The sequence below is a fragment of the Melanotaenia boesemani genome, chromosome 12 (assembly GCF_017639745.1).
Source record: "Melanotaenia boesemani isolate fMelBoe1 chromosome 12, fMelBoe1.pri, whole genome shotgun sequence".
Classification (NCBI taxonomy): Eukaryota; Metazoa; Chordata; class Actinopteri; order Atheriniformes; family Melanotaeniidae; genus Melanotaenia; species Melanotaenia boesemani.
In genome coordinates this window covers 13,500,753-13,518,084 of record NC_055693.1, presented here as the reverse complement: position 1 = coordinate 13,518,084, position 17,332 = coordinate 13,500,753, and the positions used below count along the sequence as shown (strand labels likewise).

Here is a 17,332-nt window from a genome sequence, read left to right as displayed (position 1 = left end):
TGGAACTAGCTTCCAGAGTAGTCACCATATCAGCTGTCCTTACTGCAACAGATTTAGTATGATGAACACAGCCAGGGACAGACAGGCTCAGTTGTCATTCAATAAGCAAATTGTTGCTTCTTATCTTTCATTATGGAGCGGAAACACAAAAAATAGTTTCTACCATGTGCTACATGCAAAGAAAAAAAAGAAAAAATATATACGTAAGATCCCATAGAGGGTCTATTTAGATTGCTTTTATAGCACTCATCAGAAGTCAGTATCTATGTTGGTACAATGGGAGCATTACCAAACCTAGCATGGTAATCTGCATATATGCAAAAGCCTCATTATTGGTGAACAATAATTAAATACTTACTGCAGGTTTTGGAGCAACATGTTACTATGTGTGTGATGTTTTGTTTTTGCTTACCTAATTTCTGGAAGACAGTGTCAAACTATGTTCTACAAGTATTACAACTTGCTTGACTCCATACTAGTACAAGAATCCTGGCACAAAACTAGTGCAGTCCATATTTGGCACCCACTGAAAATGTTTGGCATGAATTTAAAACACATGAAAGTTGGCTCTGTACTGTTGAGCAGCAAAAAAAATCCTTTTATCAGCACACTGGCGAATAGAACAAAAGAGAAACATAAAACTTCAGAATCTAAATAAAGTGTGAGGTCCCTGCGAGGGTTGAAACACCCCACCAATATCTGCAGGGATTTAGCAGTCTGGGAACACAACACCAGACTAAATGACTGAGGATTTGCTGTGTCATATTTAGACCCACATCACTGCAGGGGCACCGAGTGAAGAAAGAGCGAAAATGAGTAAAGGAGCCTTTTAATCCTTTTCATAAATTCAATCTTAGGAAAAAAGAAATCACCAGACCCAAGGATGTGCATAGTGCACAGGTGTTTTAGTTAAAATAGAAAGAAACAAGCAAACAAACAAAAAACTTTATATCTATAGTACTATGCAAAACTAGCAAGCCGTCATTTCCAAAAACATTTCCAGGAAAATGGGAATAGAGTTATTGAAACACGTCCAAACACAGATGAAAGTACAGTAAATAAGACAAAAACTGAGTTTCTACAATTCCGAAGGTTCATATTTACTTTGAAAATCTTCATAGTTTATCACAGCCTGAACCCTATTAGACAAGATTTCGTGTCATTTCTTTAAGCCATCTTTTGGAATGGTTGTCCAGGCATCTTGAAGGGCATTCCCAAGCTTTTCTTTGGGTTTTGGCACCATTAGTTCAATTATCTGTCAAGATGATCCCACACCACTTCAACAACATTGAGTTTCAGGCTCTGGGGTCTCATTTATAAAACACTGTATGGGATCTATACTAAGTGTGCATACGCCCAAAAGCTGAAAATGGCATACTCCCCCCAAAAAATCCAGACCTCTGCCAAGACGTTGTTATTTATTTATTTACCTGGAGAGGATTCTTCACTCCATCAGACCTATTGCCACTGATTTTCAGTCCAGTTCTAACATCATTTGCTACACCTCTGCCTCTTCTTAGTGTTTTCTTTCCTTATGAATGACATCTTACCAGCCACCCCTTCACAGAGACCATTTCTGAGGAAGCTTCAGTAAACAGTAGATCGATCAACTTTTTTGTGAATCACCTCTTTGGTGCAAAAATACTATTTCATGCCTGTCAGCATGTATTACCTCAGTATTTCTTTACTTTTTTTAGTGGCAGAGAAATTAGAACAAATCCAGTCTTTGTGATTTGCTGCTTAACAAAGTCCCTAAAGATATAATTTACAATTGAATCTTTCCAAAGCTGTCTGTTATGGTTAAACAACTATCTGCAGTCTTTATGCATAATAATCCATAGGTCAATCTTAAGTGGCATAACAAACAAAAAAATATTACACATTGCTATAAAATACTCAGGTACAAGGACTGGGCTGACAATGAGTTAAAACATGTAATATCCAAAGAAAAACTTTGAAAGTCTTGAGAAAGCTTAGAGAACTATATCTAACAACCACTTTCAAAATGTACAAGAATCAATCCATCTTCTTATAAAGCTGGCGAGCTATGCCTATTTATATCTTTGGCCTTAGTCACTAGCTAAATCCTGGGCACGTTTAGTCAATCCATACACAGAGTTTATTGTTTATCGAGTGAGATAACAAAACTGATCTCTTTTGTTGCTGCATTTGTACATGTTCCATCACATTGCTCATTCCCACTGCAGCAGTAACTCCCCATAAAATCTATTTTAAGTTACAGTCCAATTTTACTATTGCCTTTGCAGCTATTTTATTAAGCCCCATAATACTGTTATATAATGAAGAACAAGGAGAATTCTTCTGCATAATTCTCTCTCATCTAACATGTGAGGATTCTTGATATTATTTATTATTACAAACAAGACTGCAACCTCCTCTCACTGTTTCTTTCTTTCTTTCTTTCTTTCTTTTTTAAACTTGTTGCATCTACAAAAAGTCACATGTAAGACATTTGCAGTGGAATAAGGAAAAAATAGGAACAGCTAAAACTTAAATTGTACATTTAGGTTTGTTGTTAAATTCCTTTCATTTTTTTTACCTGTTGTCTAGAACAATTATCTATATATTTACAGTGAAAAAAAATGGTATATCAAAAAGCAATACCACAACAGATAAGTTATGTTTTTTGTTTGTTAACAAACTCAATTCAGTGTTAGTTTTCACAAGCAGAAGCGTAGTGTTTGGCTAATTACAGAAAACAGATCAATACTCAATGTTTTAAAATATAAGTTGTCTTGTGTTCTTTTTGAGACTTAAGTAAATGAAAAAAGGAGACTATCTCCATCACATTCATCTGTCAACAAATAATGTTCAAAGGCCTTAGGTAGCTAAAAAGTAGTTTGACAGCAGAGGCAAAGAGAGAGAAAATGCTATTACAGTCCCACACAGTTCTTGTTTCAAACCAATATTTAAATATGTTTGTATTAACTATGATCATTCCACAATTCAACTCATAAACTTCAGAAAACCATCAGATGTGGCACTAAATCAGCAAACTGTTAGTTTGCATCAAGACAAATGCTAAAGATAAAGTCTCACTTGGAGTCCTACAAGCACCTTGTACAGTTTGTACCTCTCCCTCTCTTTGTGAAAGGCTTTCTAACCCGATAACATCATTTAGTCAATGAAGAAAAATCTGGAAGTTTGCTTATTCTGGACTACATGACAGAAACTTGTGCACAAAATACACAAGTTCTAAGAGAGCAGCTTAAATAACAACATACAGGAAAGAAAAATGACTTGATATACATTTAGATATAAATATTTGAACTGTCAACCATAACAACCATTACATCAAACTCAGCTAACTGCTTACTGACTGTTGTCTTATGTTTACTGGACTGATATAAGAGTGGTATCAAACTTCTCAGGTCAAATCAAAGCAAGACCATAACAGTGTTAAATAGACGTCTGCTCTACAGTTGCTACGCTGGCCTCATCGTGGCAACCCCAAATCATTCCATCCATCTTCATCAGCTCTAACTGGCCCTTTGAGACCTTCATTATGACGCTGCACGTTCTTTAAAGTCAGTTGCTGGGATTCATTTCACTCCATTTAATATAAAGTCCAGAGAAGTTCTTCCAGAAGATGATACTGGATCTTGGACGACCCAGAGAAATTCCAGTCCAATTGGTTGCTGTGGCACTAATGATTAACGGTGCACTAGTGATGATGGGGTCTGTCTGGTTTGACCTTTCCATATGGCTGTATTTGCAACCGGTGTAAGCACCAGGCTTTAGTATCATGATAGGCTTGCAGTGCCCAGACAGCTGCACTGTTATCCCCTGGCCTTAGCAGCTGAGATGGAGGCCCCCAGCCCAGAGAGTCCAGGGTGGAGGCAGGGTAACTGTGTACGAGCCAAATGCAGGGAAGAAGGGGCAAGGACTGAGGAACTGGGCATTAAACAGATTTGTCCCTTGAGGTATAAATTAGACCGCATGTCTGAAATTAAGGGAACTGAACTGGAATGATTGTCTCCCACGCCTGGGTTAAATAGTAAGTGCCACATGTCTTTTACAGCAGAGTAATCCAATAAAATATTCTCCAAGTCTCATCATTAGAGCTAGTACAAATTCGTCTTCTGTCTGACAGTTATCATCTGACTTCAATTTTACCTACAGCAGGGGTCAAAATTACACAACTTCCTGTTTGTCCCAGCTGCTTCTACCAAACCATGCATAAACACACACTACAGTTAGAAATGAAAAACTTCCCAGTATTAATAACAGTTGGCAAGAAAGGAAAACTGCCATTTGATCCTTTTTTAAAAAAATAAAAATCTTACTTAAATCTTACCTCTTGCTTTATCAGTTACAACATCAAAACAGCCTCATCTAATATTGTGTGGATCCTCCCTGAGTCACCACTGAGTCTCTGACCTATTGAGGTTTGAACTCCACAAGAGCTCTATCATAAAGGCATACCATTACCATAAAAGTGTGTGTGGTAGAAAGTTTCAGGTTGTGCATCTTACTACTTAGCTTCTACTCAGCAAAGCCTGCTGTCATCTTCTCAGGTAAATGCTACAGGCTGCCCACTCCCTCCATTTCTCCATGGTCCAGTCCTTATGCTATCATAGCTGGTGAAGTTTTTCTGTTTGCGATCTGACTGGTATGCAGCTATACAACCTTATACACAGCACCCTTCTGTCATAGCCAATAATTATGTTTTCAGCCGTTTGGAACACACTAGGTCTTTTATTTTTTTGGATGACACTACATGTGCCAGACCTTCCCATACAGAGTTGAGCGCCCCAAAACCCCTCAATGCTTTGACTGGAACAGGTGTGTTGGAGCAGGGAAGCCACTAAAAGCTGCAGGACAGTAGTTCTTGAGAATCAAAGTTATAGATCCCTGAACCGAAATGTACCAACCCTTAATTGCACACTAGGAACATTAACAATATCTACCATGGCTATCACAGTTTGGCTCTTGTCAAAGTTGTTCCCCCTTCTTCAAATTTAGATTTAATGGGAAAGTGTGTCCAAACTTTTGCCTGGTACACCAGTCTCAAAACCTGACCTCATCAGTAGCTGCAGTATATTCCACCAAATGGTACAGGTGCCACTGTAGCAAGCTAATCATTGTTATTCACAATTTAAAGTTGTACCCATTCTGTGCACAACTGTGGTTGTTTCCACAAATACCTAAACAAGGCTCAGGGCACAGAGCTATGCTAGTGTTTTGAGGTAATGAAGCTACCATGCAAACTTCCTTACAATGGCAATGTTAACATGTTGATGTTTAGCAGCTGCAGTATCATGTTCAAAATCCAAATTTAAAGCCATCCATTGTATATATCTATTTATTCCAATGCAATGTCACAAGTTGGGTCTGGAGCCCATCCCAGCTGCTGTGAGGCGAGCAGGGAATACGTGGGACTAGTCGCCCATCCAGCTGATGGATGTCCTGCAGAAATTTAATTTTAAACAAAAGAACTGGACAAATACATTTTGTCCATACTACATTTTCCACAAAAACACAAACGTCAAGTCTCATCATCTAATTTCACAGTAGTCCATCAAGCAATCTGAGGGATTTCAGTGTAGAATGAAGACACAAACTGATTTAACACCTTGGTGAAGTACCAATCCTTTTATGCTGCTACAAATAAACACCTGATCATAGTGGGCCAGCGCTGACGCATTTTCTTACTGGAGAGTATCCAGAGACCACTAGGTCAGGAAAACCTGCCTCAGACAGAGAGAGAGAGAGAGAGAGAGAGAGAGAGAGAGAGAGAGAGAGAGAGAGAGAGAGAGAGGAGAGGGGACATGATGGAAGGGGCCACAGTGTGAACAAGTGAGTATGGGGGAGCAGAAAATAGTGCTAAAAATTTCTTAGAAATCATGTGTGTCTGTCATTAGCAAGAATGGATACTGTAGCCAACACATTGGAGGTTTGGGACTGTGTGGTCTCCTGTGAGAAAAAAAATGGGGAGGTAGTGACATCTAAGTAGAGTCTATTCTCACAGGACCAAAGTCTTGACATTTGACCCGTGGCATGTTTTCCATTATGTATTAAAGACCAAAGGAAAACTATGTAAGCGTACTGTGTTATTATAATGATTCCAACCGATATTTCTCATGTAAAGAAAACAGAAGCAGAGATAAAGGGAGAATTCTCTCCAGGAAGTTAGAAAGGGAGGAATAATATGACAAAGCCATTCTGGGAAGAAACAAACATGTAAAAAAAATAAAGAAAATTTTGAGTGAGTGAACAAATTAACAGTTCAGTGGGCGAGTGAGCGAGTGAACAACAACTGAGTGACCTTAAAAGGACACTTGGTTGAGCTGGTAACTGCGTGAGCAAGTGAAAGGGAACCTTGGGGTTATCTCTGTGAGGCGCTGCTGTATTTATAGATCATCTCAAAAAAAGAATCCCTGCCCCCTTGCTGGCCCCCCTCCTTTATGGCCCCTCCCCCATTTTCAATTAGCCCATGAAGGGTGGAGTAATGCAATCAGTGGTAACTGCAACTGATCCAGAGCGTCCTCTCTCAGTTTGCCTCAGACTCAGCACAGGCTCACACTCTTCATACAGGAAGGTAAGAGCGAACTCTGTTCAACTGCTCCACCCTCCATCCCTCCATCCCTTCTCCTGTTCATTCTTCTTTTTCTTCACTGGTCTTCATTCACCATGTCCTCTTTTCTCCAGGACACTGCTGCATACTGGTGTTCTGGCATCTTCATGTCTGCCTCCCCACCCACCAGCTCACGTTCTTCTTTTCCCCCTTCACACCACTCTGACTTTTCTCTCCACACCTGCCATCACTTGTAATTATTCATTTAGTCCAGGGATATTTGGTTTAGTTGCATTTATGTTAAGTGTGAACTATAATTCTGGATTTATTTTAACATTCTAAAAAAAACAAAAAAACAAAACAATAAGCCGAAATTCTATTAACATTTAAGTCTATTATCTATTTTTAGAATTTATTTAGTGGTAGTTTGTTCAAACTTTGTGTAATGAGGAATGTCCTCATTAACTGTTGAGTTGGGAAAGTAGGAATCGGCTGAAAATACCTTTTCCCTTTGGCAGAGTGCATAAAGTGATTTATATTTACTGAAATTGTTAAAAGCTCCTTAAAAACATACATGAACATCAAATAATTTGAACTACCCATTTAAAAAGAACAATTTACTTTAGATTTAAAACAAGCATGGATATCAAAGGCAGTTTTTTTCAGCGGCTGCCATGCTGTCTTTAAGGTCTCAAACTTTCTGAGTGTCCACTTATCATTTAACTGGCTCCCAGATGGGTGGCATCAAAGCACCCCAAAAGCTGGGAAACAGCTGCATGGTGTGTCTGAATAGCTGGAGGTTTTATTTGTGTCTGTCCATATTATCCTTTTATTTTTAGGAGTCAGATAAATCCTTACATAAGCTAGGTGAGTCATGGTGGGAGCAACAGACAATGAGGGAATGTGGGAGGGCTTGAGAATGCTTAGAGCAGTGAGGACGGGTGGATTAAAAGTCTCAGCTTCAAACCAGATAAAAGATACCAATCTCTTCAGTGGCAGGAACATCACAAATCACTCACAGATCTCCTTTTGGTACGCTTAGGTATGAATAGTTGGAGATGGATCAAGAGCTACGTCAGAGAGATCAGGGATGTAGAGCAAAGAACAAGAATCTATTAAAGGGTGCTGGGATCAGAAAGTACCTCAAAAGGAATTGACATTTGAGCTTTTTTTGTTTTGTTTTTTTTTTTTTCTTTCAATTTCCTTGACGCTCCTTAAATGGCTTGGCTCAGGAGTCAATGAATACAGTCACATGAAAATTAGTTTTCAAGTGAGTGAGGAGTCAACATCCTACAACATCTATTAAGCTCACTTGCATTTTATCATTCACAAAAAGAGACACCCAGATGAATAAGCTACTATGCTTGGTCAATAGAGAGCAAGAGTATATAGATGCAGGAGGGATAACAGAGGGTTTAACAAGCAGACCAAAAACAGCCACTGATTGAGAGCAGCCATTGTTACGAGTGCCGTTCAAACCCATTTGTAGATGCACACACGCACATGCACGTAGTGACAAGGGATCCTAAGATCTGGTGCTGACAGTTGGAGGTGAGGTGCTGGATGGGTCAGTGTACATGGGCGTTGGTATGCAGCGAGAGCAATAGTTGACTGTTTCTAAGCAGGACTGATAGGAGCTATTTATATCCTCATCATCAGTCACCCTCTGCTCCTGACATAGAAAGCAATATGAAAAGCATGGGAGAGACGGGTCAGAAACATGAAAGGGAAAATGCAATAGGGAAAAATGGTGTAGCTTTCCTTGTAGAGGATCGTGATGCTGGAAAACATTACTGGTTGGAAAATGCTTGGAGTGTCAAAACTGTCAGTGAAGATGGAATCATTTCTCTTTACTCTTTTGTGTCTCAGCTGAACAACGCTTTCTCAAAATGACTGAACGCTATGACTGCCACTACTGCAAGGAATCCCTGTTTGGGAAGAAGTATGTTCTCCGAGAGGAGAATCCATACTGTGTGAAATGTTATGAAAGTCTTTACTCCAACACTTGTGAGGATTGCAAAAAGCCCATTGGATGTAACACCAGGGTAAGAAATGCCCCCCCACCCCGCCAAAAAAAAACCCACCACACATTAAAGCTGTTGTGAGGCTGTGTCATTTTGGATTTAACTCTCCAACAAATGTTCCTGTAGGATCTGTCCTACAAGGACCGCCACTGGCACGAGGACTGCTTCAAGTGCTTCCAGTGCAAACGGTCACTGGTGGACAAGCCATTCTCCACCAAGGATGAACAGCTCCTTTGTACTGAGTGCTACTCCAATGAGTATTCCTCAAAGTGCCACTCTTGCAAGAAAACCATCATCCCAGGTAAGAAGTAAATAGAGACATATCAAGTCAGATAGTGAAGATAGATTTTCATGGTACTTCACATCCTCTACAAAGGGGTTTCATTTATTATATCATGAGTTTTTGTTTTTTGTTCCAATGTAGTTTATACATGGACATTGTTCTGTATTGAGAGCCACAAAGAGATAATTAAATAAGGCTTTGTTTAGCCACTGAGAAATGCCAAAATAGTATTAGAGTATAAGAGGAATTTCAAGAACTCTTAGGAACAAAAACATAAAAACCAGTACTTCTCAGAATTGACTAAATTAGTTAAGAGTACTGAAAAGCAGAAGCATATTAAAACTCCTCTTCTGCCACGGGTTACTCCAAATATATCACATCACATCAGCTTACGGTCTCATGACTCAAAATTGTATATTTTTAGTACATCTAATTTCTTTATCTCTTTAATATCGTACATGGAAGGCTCCAGGAAAATGGAGCACAAAGGGAACAGCTGGCATGAGACCTGTTTTACCTGCCAGAGATGCCAGCAGCCCATTGGCACCAAGAGCTTCATCCCTAAGGACAGCCACAACTTCTGTGTGCCATGTTATGAGAAGCAGTTTGCCATGCAGTGTGTGCACTGCAAGAAGGTAAAATATCTAGTTATTACAATGTACCTTATGGTGTATTCAACTGTGTGATAAGTGAAACTCATTTTTAAAGTATTACACCCTTAATTTAGAGTTCATGTGGCAGAAAAACAATAATTCAATGTATACTTTTATTATTAGCCTATCACCACTGGTGGGGTTACCTACCGCGACCAGCCCTGGCACAAGGACTGTTTCCTGTGCACCAGCTGCAAGCAGCAACTGTCGGGCCAGAGGTTCACCTCAAGAGATGACTTTCCCTACTGTCTCAAATGCTTCTGCAACCTTTATGCCAAGAAGTGTGCATCCTGCACCACCCCAATTACAGGTAATCATAAATTATTGCTCTCTCTGAACCTAAAATTAACAGTTTAAAACTAGTTTCATAGCTGCATCGAGTGAGACTTCATTTTCGCTCACAGGTCTTGGAGGCAGCAAGTACATTTCCTTTGAGGAGCGCCAGTGGCACAATGACTGCTTCAACTGCAAGAAGTGCTCCGTGTCCCTGGTTGGCCGTGGCTTCCTTACTGAGCGAGATGACATCCTCTGCCCAGAGTGTGGCAAGGACATCTAATTCATCCTGGATTACAGATGCATTTTACTGAATGATCATGTGCTAGGGAATGACAAAGATACAGTAAATACTACCAGAGCACAGAGCATAGCATTAATAAGCTATGATTTATAAACTACTAATGGTGTTAGTTGAATTTACAAAGTTTATTCAAGTTACTTGTGCACACCCGTAGAAAAAGACATTACTAATATAGTAACAGAAGGCATGACTGTAATGAACTTTGCTTATGAAACTTTAAAACGTTATATAGTAATATTTAAAGATACTGTATGATGGACAGAAATAAATCTATATTAATGAAGACTTTAAGCTTTGAAGAGTGAAAGTAATTAATGATTTATGGACTGACCAGCTTAATGCTGTAAGTAAACTGAAGTTTTTTTAGTGGCTTATAGGGCTGGGCGATATGGCCTAAAAATAAAATCTCCGATTTTTTATAACCAAATCCGATTTCCGATTTTAATCGATTTTTTTTCCTTTTCTTTTACAAAACATAAATAAACTTATTAAAAACGTTCATTTGTTTATATAGATGAATGCTAGCAAAAAAAAAGCATATAATGTCATAATTCTTCCACCAGACTTCATATCTTACATTGAAATATGCGACACAATGCATCCGTGATCTCTTTCCATCTGGATCCTTATCATACAGGATCCACTGCAGAAATAATTCCCCTGATGAAGGTTGTCTCTTAACTAGGGTTTGTGGGTTAAGTTGATTTCTGCATCTCATAAAGAGCAGCATTTCTCACTGCAGTTATACACACAGCTAAATCCCAGGCATGAGTGAAGGGTTACTTTAATGAAAATCTGTCAGACAAACACCGTTCTGGTGTGGAGGGAGGGCTAAGTCTGCTGCTAACTAACTATGGAAAAAAATCCCGATTTTCAAAAAAATTAATCTCCAGAAATGGAAAATTCGATTTATCGATTTTATCGATTAATCGCCCAGCCCTAGTGGCTTATTTTACAACCATTTAAAGATATATTAAGATGCAGCACTTCAAGCTTAGCTCTTCCTCCCCACCGGCGGCTTTTTTCAAGAACAGATATTCAGTCAGAATAATATCAGAAAAAATTATGTAATTTACTAATAATTTCACAGCAGCTACATTATTTAACATCTTCACATAACACTGTGAAAAGGTGCAATTTGCCTTTCACGTGAAGGTTTTTTTCCTGTCGACCATCAACATGTAATCACATGTGAGTGTAATAGTGATTTAAATCACTATTACACTCACATGTGATTCGCTGTGTTTTCATAATCTGTATGCCCACCTTGTGCAGTTGGCTAGTTTCTACACATCCACAACTCAAAAACCCCCCAAACACAGTTTAATAAATGGAACTGGGAAATATATATGCAAAGGGAGGAGGTCTTCAAAAAGAAATACACAAACAAATGCTTCTACCAGGTCATAACATATTACTAGGAGGAACTACTTTGTGTCTGTGTTTTTGGTTTTTGTTTGTTTTGGGGTTTTTGTTTTGTTCTGCTCGGCATGTCTCTGAATACTAAAATTGCATCTGTATTCTTATAAAAACTCACAATTGTACCTGTGCATGAAATGATTTAAGAACTGCAAATCTAACCTAATGTAATACATAGATATAAAAAAAAATAACCCACAATAATTTGGCTCAAAATATTCATATATATATATATATATATATATATATATATATATATATATATATATATATATACATATATATATACATATATATATATATATATATTGGGTTAAATATTTAAGAGCCTTTTAGATTTCACTCATTTTTACAATATCCACTTTCAATTACATTATGTGCTGTGAATGTTAAAATTATACTAAACTACTGAACATACAGCTAGCAGTGTCTACTTGTAATTAAATGAAAGGAGATTTATTGTATACAGAATTTATTTTAAAAAAATGTTGGTAAAAACATCAGATTTAAAATGCTTTTTCCTGTGTGTGTTTTGAACAACTCAGTTTACATCAAACATTAACTGCAATTTATTCACTGCAATAAATATTAAAAAAAATTTGTCTTTTTGTCTGCATCATTTAAACACCCAAAGGTGAGTTATTTCCACATCTTTTGTGTCAAACTGTCAAGTTAGTAAGTATGTGTATCCACGTTAATTGCAACATGTACATCACATCAAACTAAAAATTAAAAACCCTGAAAATTTTGAAAAATGTATGAAATAGTGTTGAATAAAATCCAGATCTTCCTGCAATGGAAAACAAATATGATGAATCGACTGATTACTACAAGATACTAGTTGAAAAATGTTAAGCGTACATCAAACTTCTCCAACGTTATGATAAGGATGATCTGTCTCATGTCCTTCTTGGTATGTTCATCACCATCTTTAGCACTTATTAAAAAAAACAACACACACTTAGCCAACAAAACATAATTCAATCAGCCCCCCTGTACCTAGGGCTGTTCCACATTAACCCAGACATGAACAGAGATGTTAGGGAACTAAGTCATCTCATCTCACTTTTCCCCTTTAAAAGGAGATGGGAGATGCTGATCATGATGATGGCAAGGGCACTTGAGGTTGTGAAAACTTACAAGGAAGCTCATGACTTCAACCAGCTGATCTCCTGAACACCACTGCACCAGGTCAGCCCACACAGGTGAACAGGCGCATTGAGGTGGCCTTGTTACACAACTTAGAGGGTTTCTGAGAATCATTTAGTTGGAAAACTGTGATGAAGGCTGCCAATGCAGGGAGCTTCCAACAGGTTAGTGAAAGGGAGGAGAGAGGAGAGATGATCAGAGGTCAGGGCCATGTCACATGCTGGATCTTTCTCTTCACTTCTGGAGATTTCAAGGCAGCCTGAAAGAAAAAAAAAAAAAGACAAAAACAAAAAAACAACAAAAAACAAAGAACAAACAAAAACAAAAAGCAAACAGAAATGAGTCATTAAAAACAAATTATTCATAAAAAGGTAGACTCAAAACATTTTTGCTATTAAGTTTTTTCTTTTGCTTTTTCTCTTGCAATTTTTTTTTAAAGTATATTAAAAGATTTTTACTTCTTATTAGAAAGTGATTATGTTCAATTCAAAATGAAGACAGCTGTGCAGAGAAAACTGAAAAGAGCAACCCAAGTTCCTACCGAAGAGTTTGCTTCTCGTTTGAGGTTTGCTGAGTTTGTATTGCAATGCGTGGATAAGGAAGAAGATGACGAATTGCCTGAGAGCCTTCGTATGGGGTTGGACAGACTGGCAGCAGGAGGAGGTTTTAACCTGTCAGCAGTTCCTGTTGAGGCTGTTGTACCCTCTGGTTTCTTCACTTTTAGCAGGCCAGAGTGAGAAGAACTCCCATCAAACACGATTGGAGGCCTTTTCCTCTTGTGGTCATTAGTGAAGCTACAAATTAGCACAATGATATTAATCAGATACTCACTCTGGGAATCAAACCAATTATAACTTCTTTTTTTTTTTTGTCTAATCTTGGTGAAAAACTGCGTTGTGACTTGTGGCATGTTTCTTTGAATGGCGAGCAACAAGAGACTGAGCAGTTGATAATCAAGCCAGATCTATATATAAAATCAGACACATTTGTGTAAACAGATGCATGGATTGCTTTTGACTCTCTCATATGTCCCCTCAATTAATCATCATATTGACATATATTCAGCTGTATTAGTTTGTCAGTTTCTCATTAGTTTGCATCTGGGCCACAATGCCGTTATGCTTTCAATGCAACTTTCACACATGAGGACTTTGCCATATAGAGAAAATAAATAATACACGCTATTTTTGTGCGACTTTCAACCATCAAGAGGCTATTCTAACCCCGAGGGAATCGTCCAGATGTGTTTTTTTTTACCACAGGGACAATTCTACTCGTGAAAACATAAAGATGTCAACTATAAATCCTTCTGCTATGATTACTTACCTTTCTGTCTTGTGCCCAGTCGGTGTCTGTCTTCCTCTGATCTTCTCCATCCTCCGTCCCCAGCGGCTGTTTGGTAAAGTTCTTTGCGGCAGCGGGATGACATGCCGGAGGTACAACTCTGTGAGCCGGTCCCTACTTCCACAGTCTCTGGTCCTAACATTTCTCTGAGTAAAACAAATAAAACTGTCAGCCCACCTCCATAAATCAAACATTAGTCAACGATTAACCTAAAGAAATCTGCTGAAAAGCGACACAGTCACACACACCAACATTCTGAGTCTGTTAGCTTACATGCTAAATCTAAACATACTCCATTTATTTAAAAACTAACAGATATCTTCAACTTTCCCCTATAACCTATGACTCACCTCACTTAAAATTAACTGCATAAAGTCTCGAGAAAGCAACTCAGGGTGCAATAAAAGATCCACATCAGAGGAACCAATAGCATTTCCATTTTGTCCTGTGGCAGTCGCCATATTTGGTGCAGGTCTTCTTCTTCTTCTCCTTCCGCCTTCTTTTCTTCTTCTTCGTTGACGTTAATACCACGTCATTCTTACTGCAGCGCCCTTACTGCCTCCTACTGGGTACCGATTTCCTCAAACTCCATTTATTTGTAAAAGAAGAATGAATGAATGAATGAATGAATGAATGAATGAATGAATGAATGAATGAATGAATGAATGAATGAATGAATGGTGCCCAGATGCAGCCCAGCACAGCTTATTTTATTAAAATGTGTTTACTAAAGATTTTCTGTTACATATCTTAGTTTTATTTAAATGTAATAGCTTTGTTCCAAGTTTAGGTTGCAAATAATTATTTTTTGGAATTATAATAAATGCATATTAAATTTGGGAAAAAAAGAAAAACTATTGTAATTAGAGTGTATGTCTAATACATTTAATTTGTTTTGAAAACAAAATTATTGGGTGTGTCAGTTTTTGTCCACATTCCAAAGATGTGTATTTGGGTAAACTTGTTCTGCAATAACCGTAGATGTGTATATTAGTGTTAGCTCTGTGATGGACTGGCAACCATTCCAGGATATCCCCCACCTTTCACCCTTTCACTTTCATCTATTTCACTTTCATCCACTTTCACTTTTTAAGGCATCTTTCAGGTTCCAGTTTGCCATTATCCTGAGCTGTTTTTTTTTTTTTTTAGAAATAATCAAATATTTTTAGAACTCATTGCTTTGTTGCTGCCCCTTTAATTGTAATATGCTTTCAGTAACATGTTACATTTCATTCAACTGACTCAGCCCTGTCATACCTCTCTTACTCATATTTGAGTCAATCAAGAATTTCACAATACTGCATCATATCAAACAAATACTCCACACTTTCTGCAAAATACTTTTGCATGAAATGATAATGACCGGCAGTTTTTCCAGATTTAAAATGAAACTGTTATGGCTTTAATCCAGACCGTTTCATTGTTTTTATTGCCTCCTCTTCCTTTCCATAGTGCTATATTTTGCACCAAGGGATTGTCTGTTTTTTGTTGACTGTCCTGATTAAAAAAGAAAAAAATAAAATATGAGGATATAAGTCAGACTGACTTTAGACTCACGACAGATAAGTTCAAATTATGATCACAAATTTCAAGAACATCTCTTGTTCTGAGAAAAAAAATGCAGAATCAAATCCCAGTGTGTGTTTCATTTGATTTTCAAGCCCAAATTATGCTGGATTTGTTTTTCTTTAGATATTCAGAATTCAAAAACTAAAGTTACATTAACATAAAAATATTGAAATTTTTAGTGCAACTAAGAAACAAGAATGTTTAAAGTTTTAAAAAAGCTTCACTGCCAAAAACATGTATATAAAAATAGTTTCATATGATTTAGTTAAATGTGTTATTTTTTTCTTTTCACTAGTAGTATTTACTAGCTAGAACATTCAGATGAAAAAGGAAATAATCTCCATTTAGAACATCATTCCAATCATTTAGCCTTGCTTCTGTACAAGTTGGCTCTAAAGCAAATTGGATCCACATCCCATTCATTGGCAGGAAATGAAAGACAATCGGGCCTTGTCTTTACAGTTCTAAACTAATATTTTTCACAGCTACTAATGGATGGACCTTATTTGAAAATTTGGACCAACACAGAGTTAGCTCCAAACAGCTTAAACTGGTTAAACATGTTGTGTAAAAAGAGGAGGGAAAAGTACCTTCCTTTGACGTCTTAGTAATTAAATGACTGGCTGGACCCAGCTCTTAGTTATGTGATTAAGTTAGGATTGTAATATGATACAGAAACAATAATGAACTCTAGATGAAGACAGCAGGGGTTGTGGCCAGGTCGTCACGTGTTGACACATGTGCAAATGTCTTAGTTTATGTCAGATGTAGTTAACGGATCTATTCTCTTGGGTCCTTGCTCAGCACAAATCATAAATGCCTGTATCTGATTACGTAAAACAGTGGCGGACATTGTTGTTTTTATGTGAATTAAAAGATTTAAGAAAAATGCTTTACTATATTGTTTTAGCATTCCAACATTATCTGAAAATTAAAAAAATAATAATCATTGTAAATAAAATTTATATAGTTTTTTATGTTGTGTCACTTGTTTCTTTAATTTTATTTGATGGGCTATTTTCTCCTTGAAAGAAATAAAATCTTGAATGTGTGCATACAGCCTATGTGTAAGTGTACAAAACTAATTGTGATATTGGCTGCAATGGAAAGAGGCACCAGCTAAAATCTTGCCTAGGGCACCAAATTGATCAGGGCTGCCACTGGTATCACCCATTATGGTTCTTTACTTGGAGGAGGTGGAAAGCAAAGCACTGAATTCCTATAAGAGAACAACATTAAACTGCTGGCTCGTATGTATTTACAGGGTTTAGATCAAAATCCAAACCTAACATAAAGAGATCTTGATGGATCACCCAAGCTGAGTGCATCACATCATTTTCATTATGGGGGAATGTAACAAGCTGTATTTTTAGACTCAACACTAAAATAACTCCGTAAACAACCCATACAGACAAATATCTACTTTTTTTCTATTTTTCCATTTGTTTATATATATATATATATATATTGCATTATTTACTAGAAACATAAGATTGCCATAAACAAATCCCTACACTACTGCACTGAGAGTGCTCTGATAAGAGCATAAACATGTAGAAAACACTTCAAGCCTGTAGTATCTAGAGAATCCCTAACTCACCAGATACCCATAGACAAATCGTTGGCATCCTTGTCAAGTCAAGGTAAGATAAGATAAATCTGGAACAGTGTAGTCTCTTACAACAAGGAAAAGATAAGGTACTAATATATAGTCCTTCACTACTTGGATGGAGTATCAGAGGAAACCTTTTGTTCAATGCAGCATTGGACAAAAGG

General features: G+C 37.5%; 2 protein-coding genes across 3 annotated transcripts; one reads left to right on the top strand and one right to left on the bottom strand.

The window, feature by feature from the left end:
- The first annotated feature begins 6,463 nt into the window (after window positions 1-6,463).
- fhl2a (four and a half LIM domains 2a) lies at window positions 6,464-10,507 on the top strand. Of its 2 annotated transcripts, XM_042002462.1 has the most exons (7): window positions 6,497-6,562; window positions 6,673-6,791; window positions 8,408-8,583; window positions 8,689-8,863; window positions 9,311-9,480; window positions 9,622-9,808; window positions 9,903-10,507. In XM_042002462.1, exons 3-7 carry the CDS (start codon window positions 8,428-8,430, stop codon window positions 10,052-10,054), a joined length of 840 nt encoding a protein of 279 aa, XP_041858396.1. In that variant the 5' UTR covers window positions 6,497-6,562; window positions 6,673-6,791; window positions 8,408-8,427; the 3' UTR covers window positions 10,055-10,507. The 2 variants fall into 2 exon arrangements, with proteins under 2 accessions (XP_041858395.1, XP_041858396.1); XM_042002461.1 differs by lacking the exon at window positions 6,673-6,791 and having other exon boundaries at window positions 6,464-6,562.
- Window positions 10,508-12,140: 1,633 nt separating this feature from the next.
- c12h2orf49 (chromosome 12 C2orf49 homolog) lies at window positions 12,141-14,494 on the bottom strand. The gene is made up of 4 exons (XM_042002463.1): window positions 14,338-14,494; window positions 13,970-14,133; window positions 13,185-13,437; window positions 12,141-12,902 (listed from the first exon to the last, which is right to left on the bottom strand). Exons 1-4 carry the CDS (start codon window positions 14,446-14,448, stop codon window positions 12,846-12,848), a joined length of 585 nt encoding a protein of 194 aa, XP_041858397.1. The 5' UTR covers window positions 14,449-14,494; the 3' UTR covers window positions 12,141-12,845.
- Window positions 14,495-17,332: the final 2,838 nt, after the last annotated feature.

What these genes read in the sequence shown, in the direction of transcription:
- fhl2a (XM_042002461.1), top strand. Translation starts at nt 8,428, where the DNA reads ATGACTGAACGCTATGACTGCCACTACTGCAAGGAATCCCTGTTTGGG. An exon ending in CCATTGGATGTAACACCAGG is followed by an intron (nt 8,584 to 8,688) that starts GTAAGAAATGCC and finishes ATGTTCCTGTAG; the next exon opens with GATCTGTCCTACAAGGACCG. An exon ending in CTGCACCACCCCAATTACAG is followed by an intron (nt 9,809 to 9,902) that starts GTAATCATAAAT and finishes TTTCGCTCACAG; the next exon opens with GTCTTGGAGGCAGCAAGTAC.
- c12h2orf49 (XM_042002463.1), bottom strand. Translation starts at nt 14,448, where the DNA reads ATGGCGACTGCCACAGGACAAAATGGAAATGCTATTGGTTCCTCTGAT. An exon ending in TGCAGTTAATTTTAAGTGAG is followed by an intron (nt 14,134 to 14,337) that starts GTGAGTCATAGG and finishes TGTTTTACTCAG; the next exon opens with AGAAATGTTAGGACCAGAGA. An exon ending in ACTGGGCACAAGACAGAAAG is followed by an intron (nt 13,438 to 13,969) that starts GTAAGTAATCAT and finishes GCTAATTTGTAG; the next exon opens with CTTCACTAATGACCACAAGA.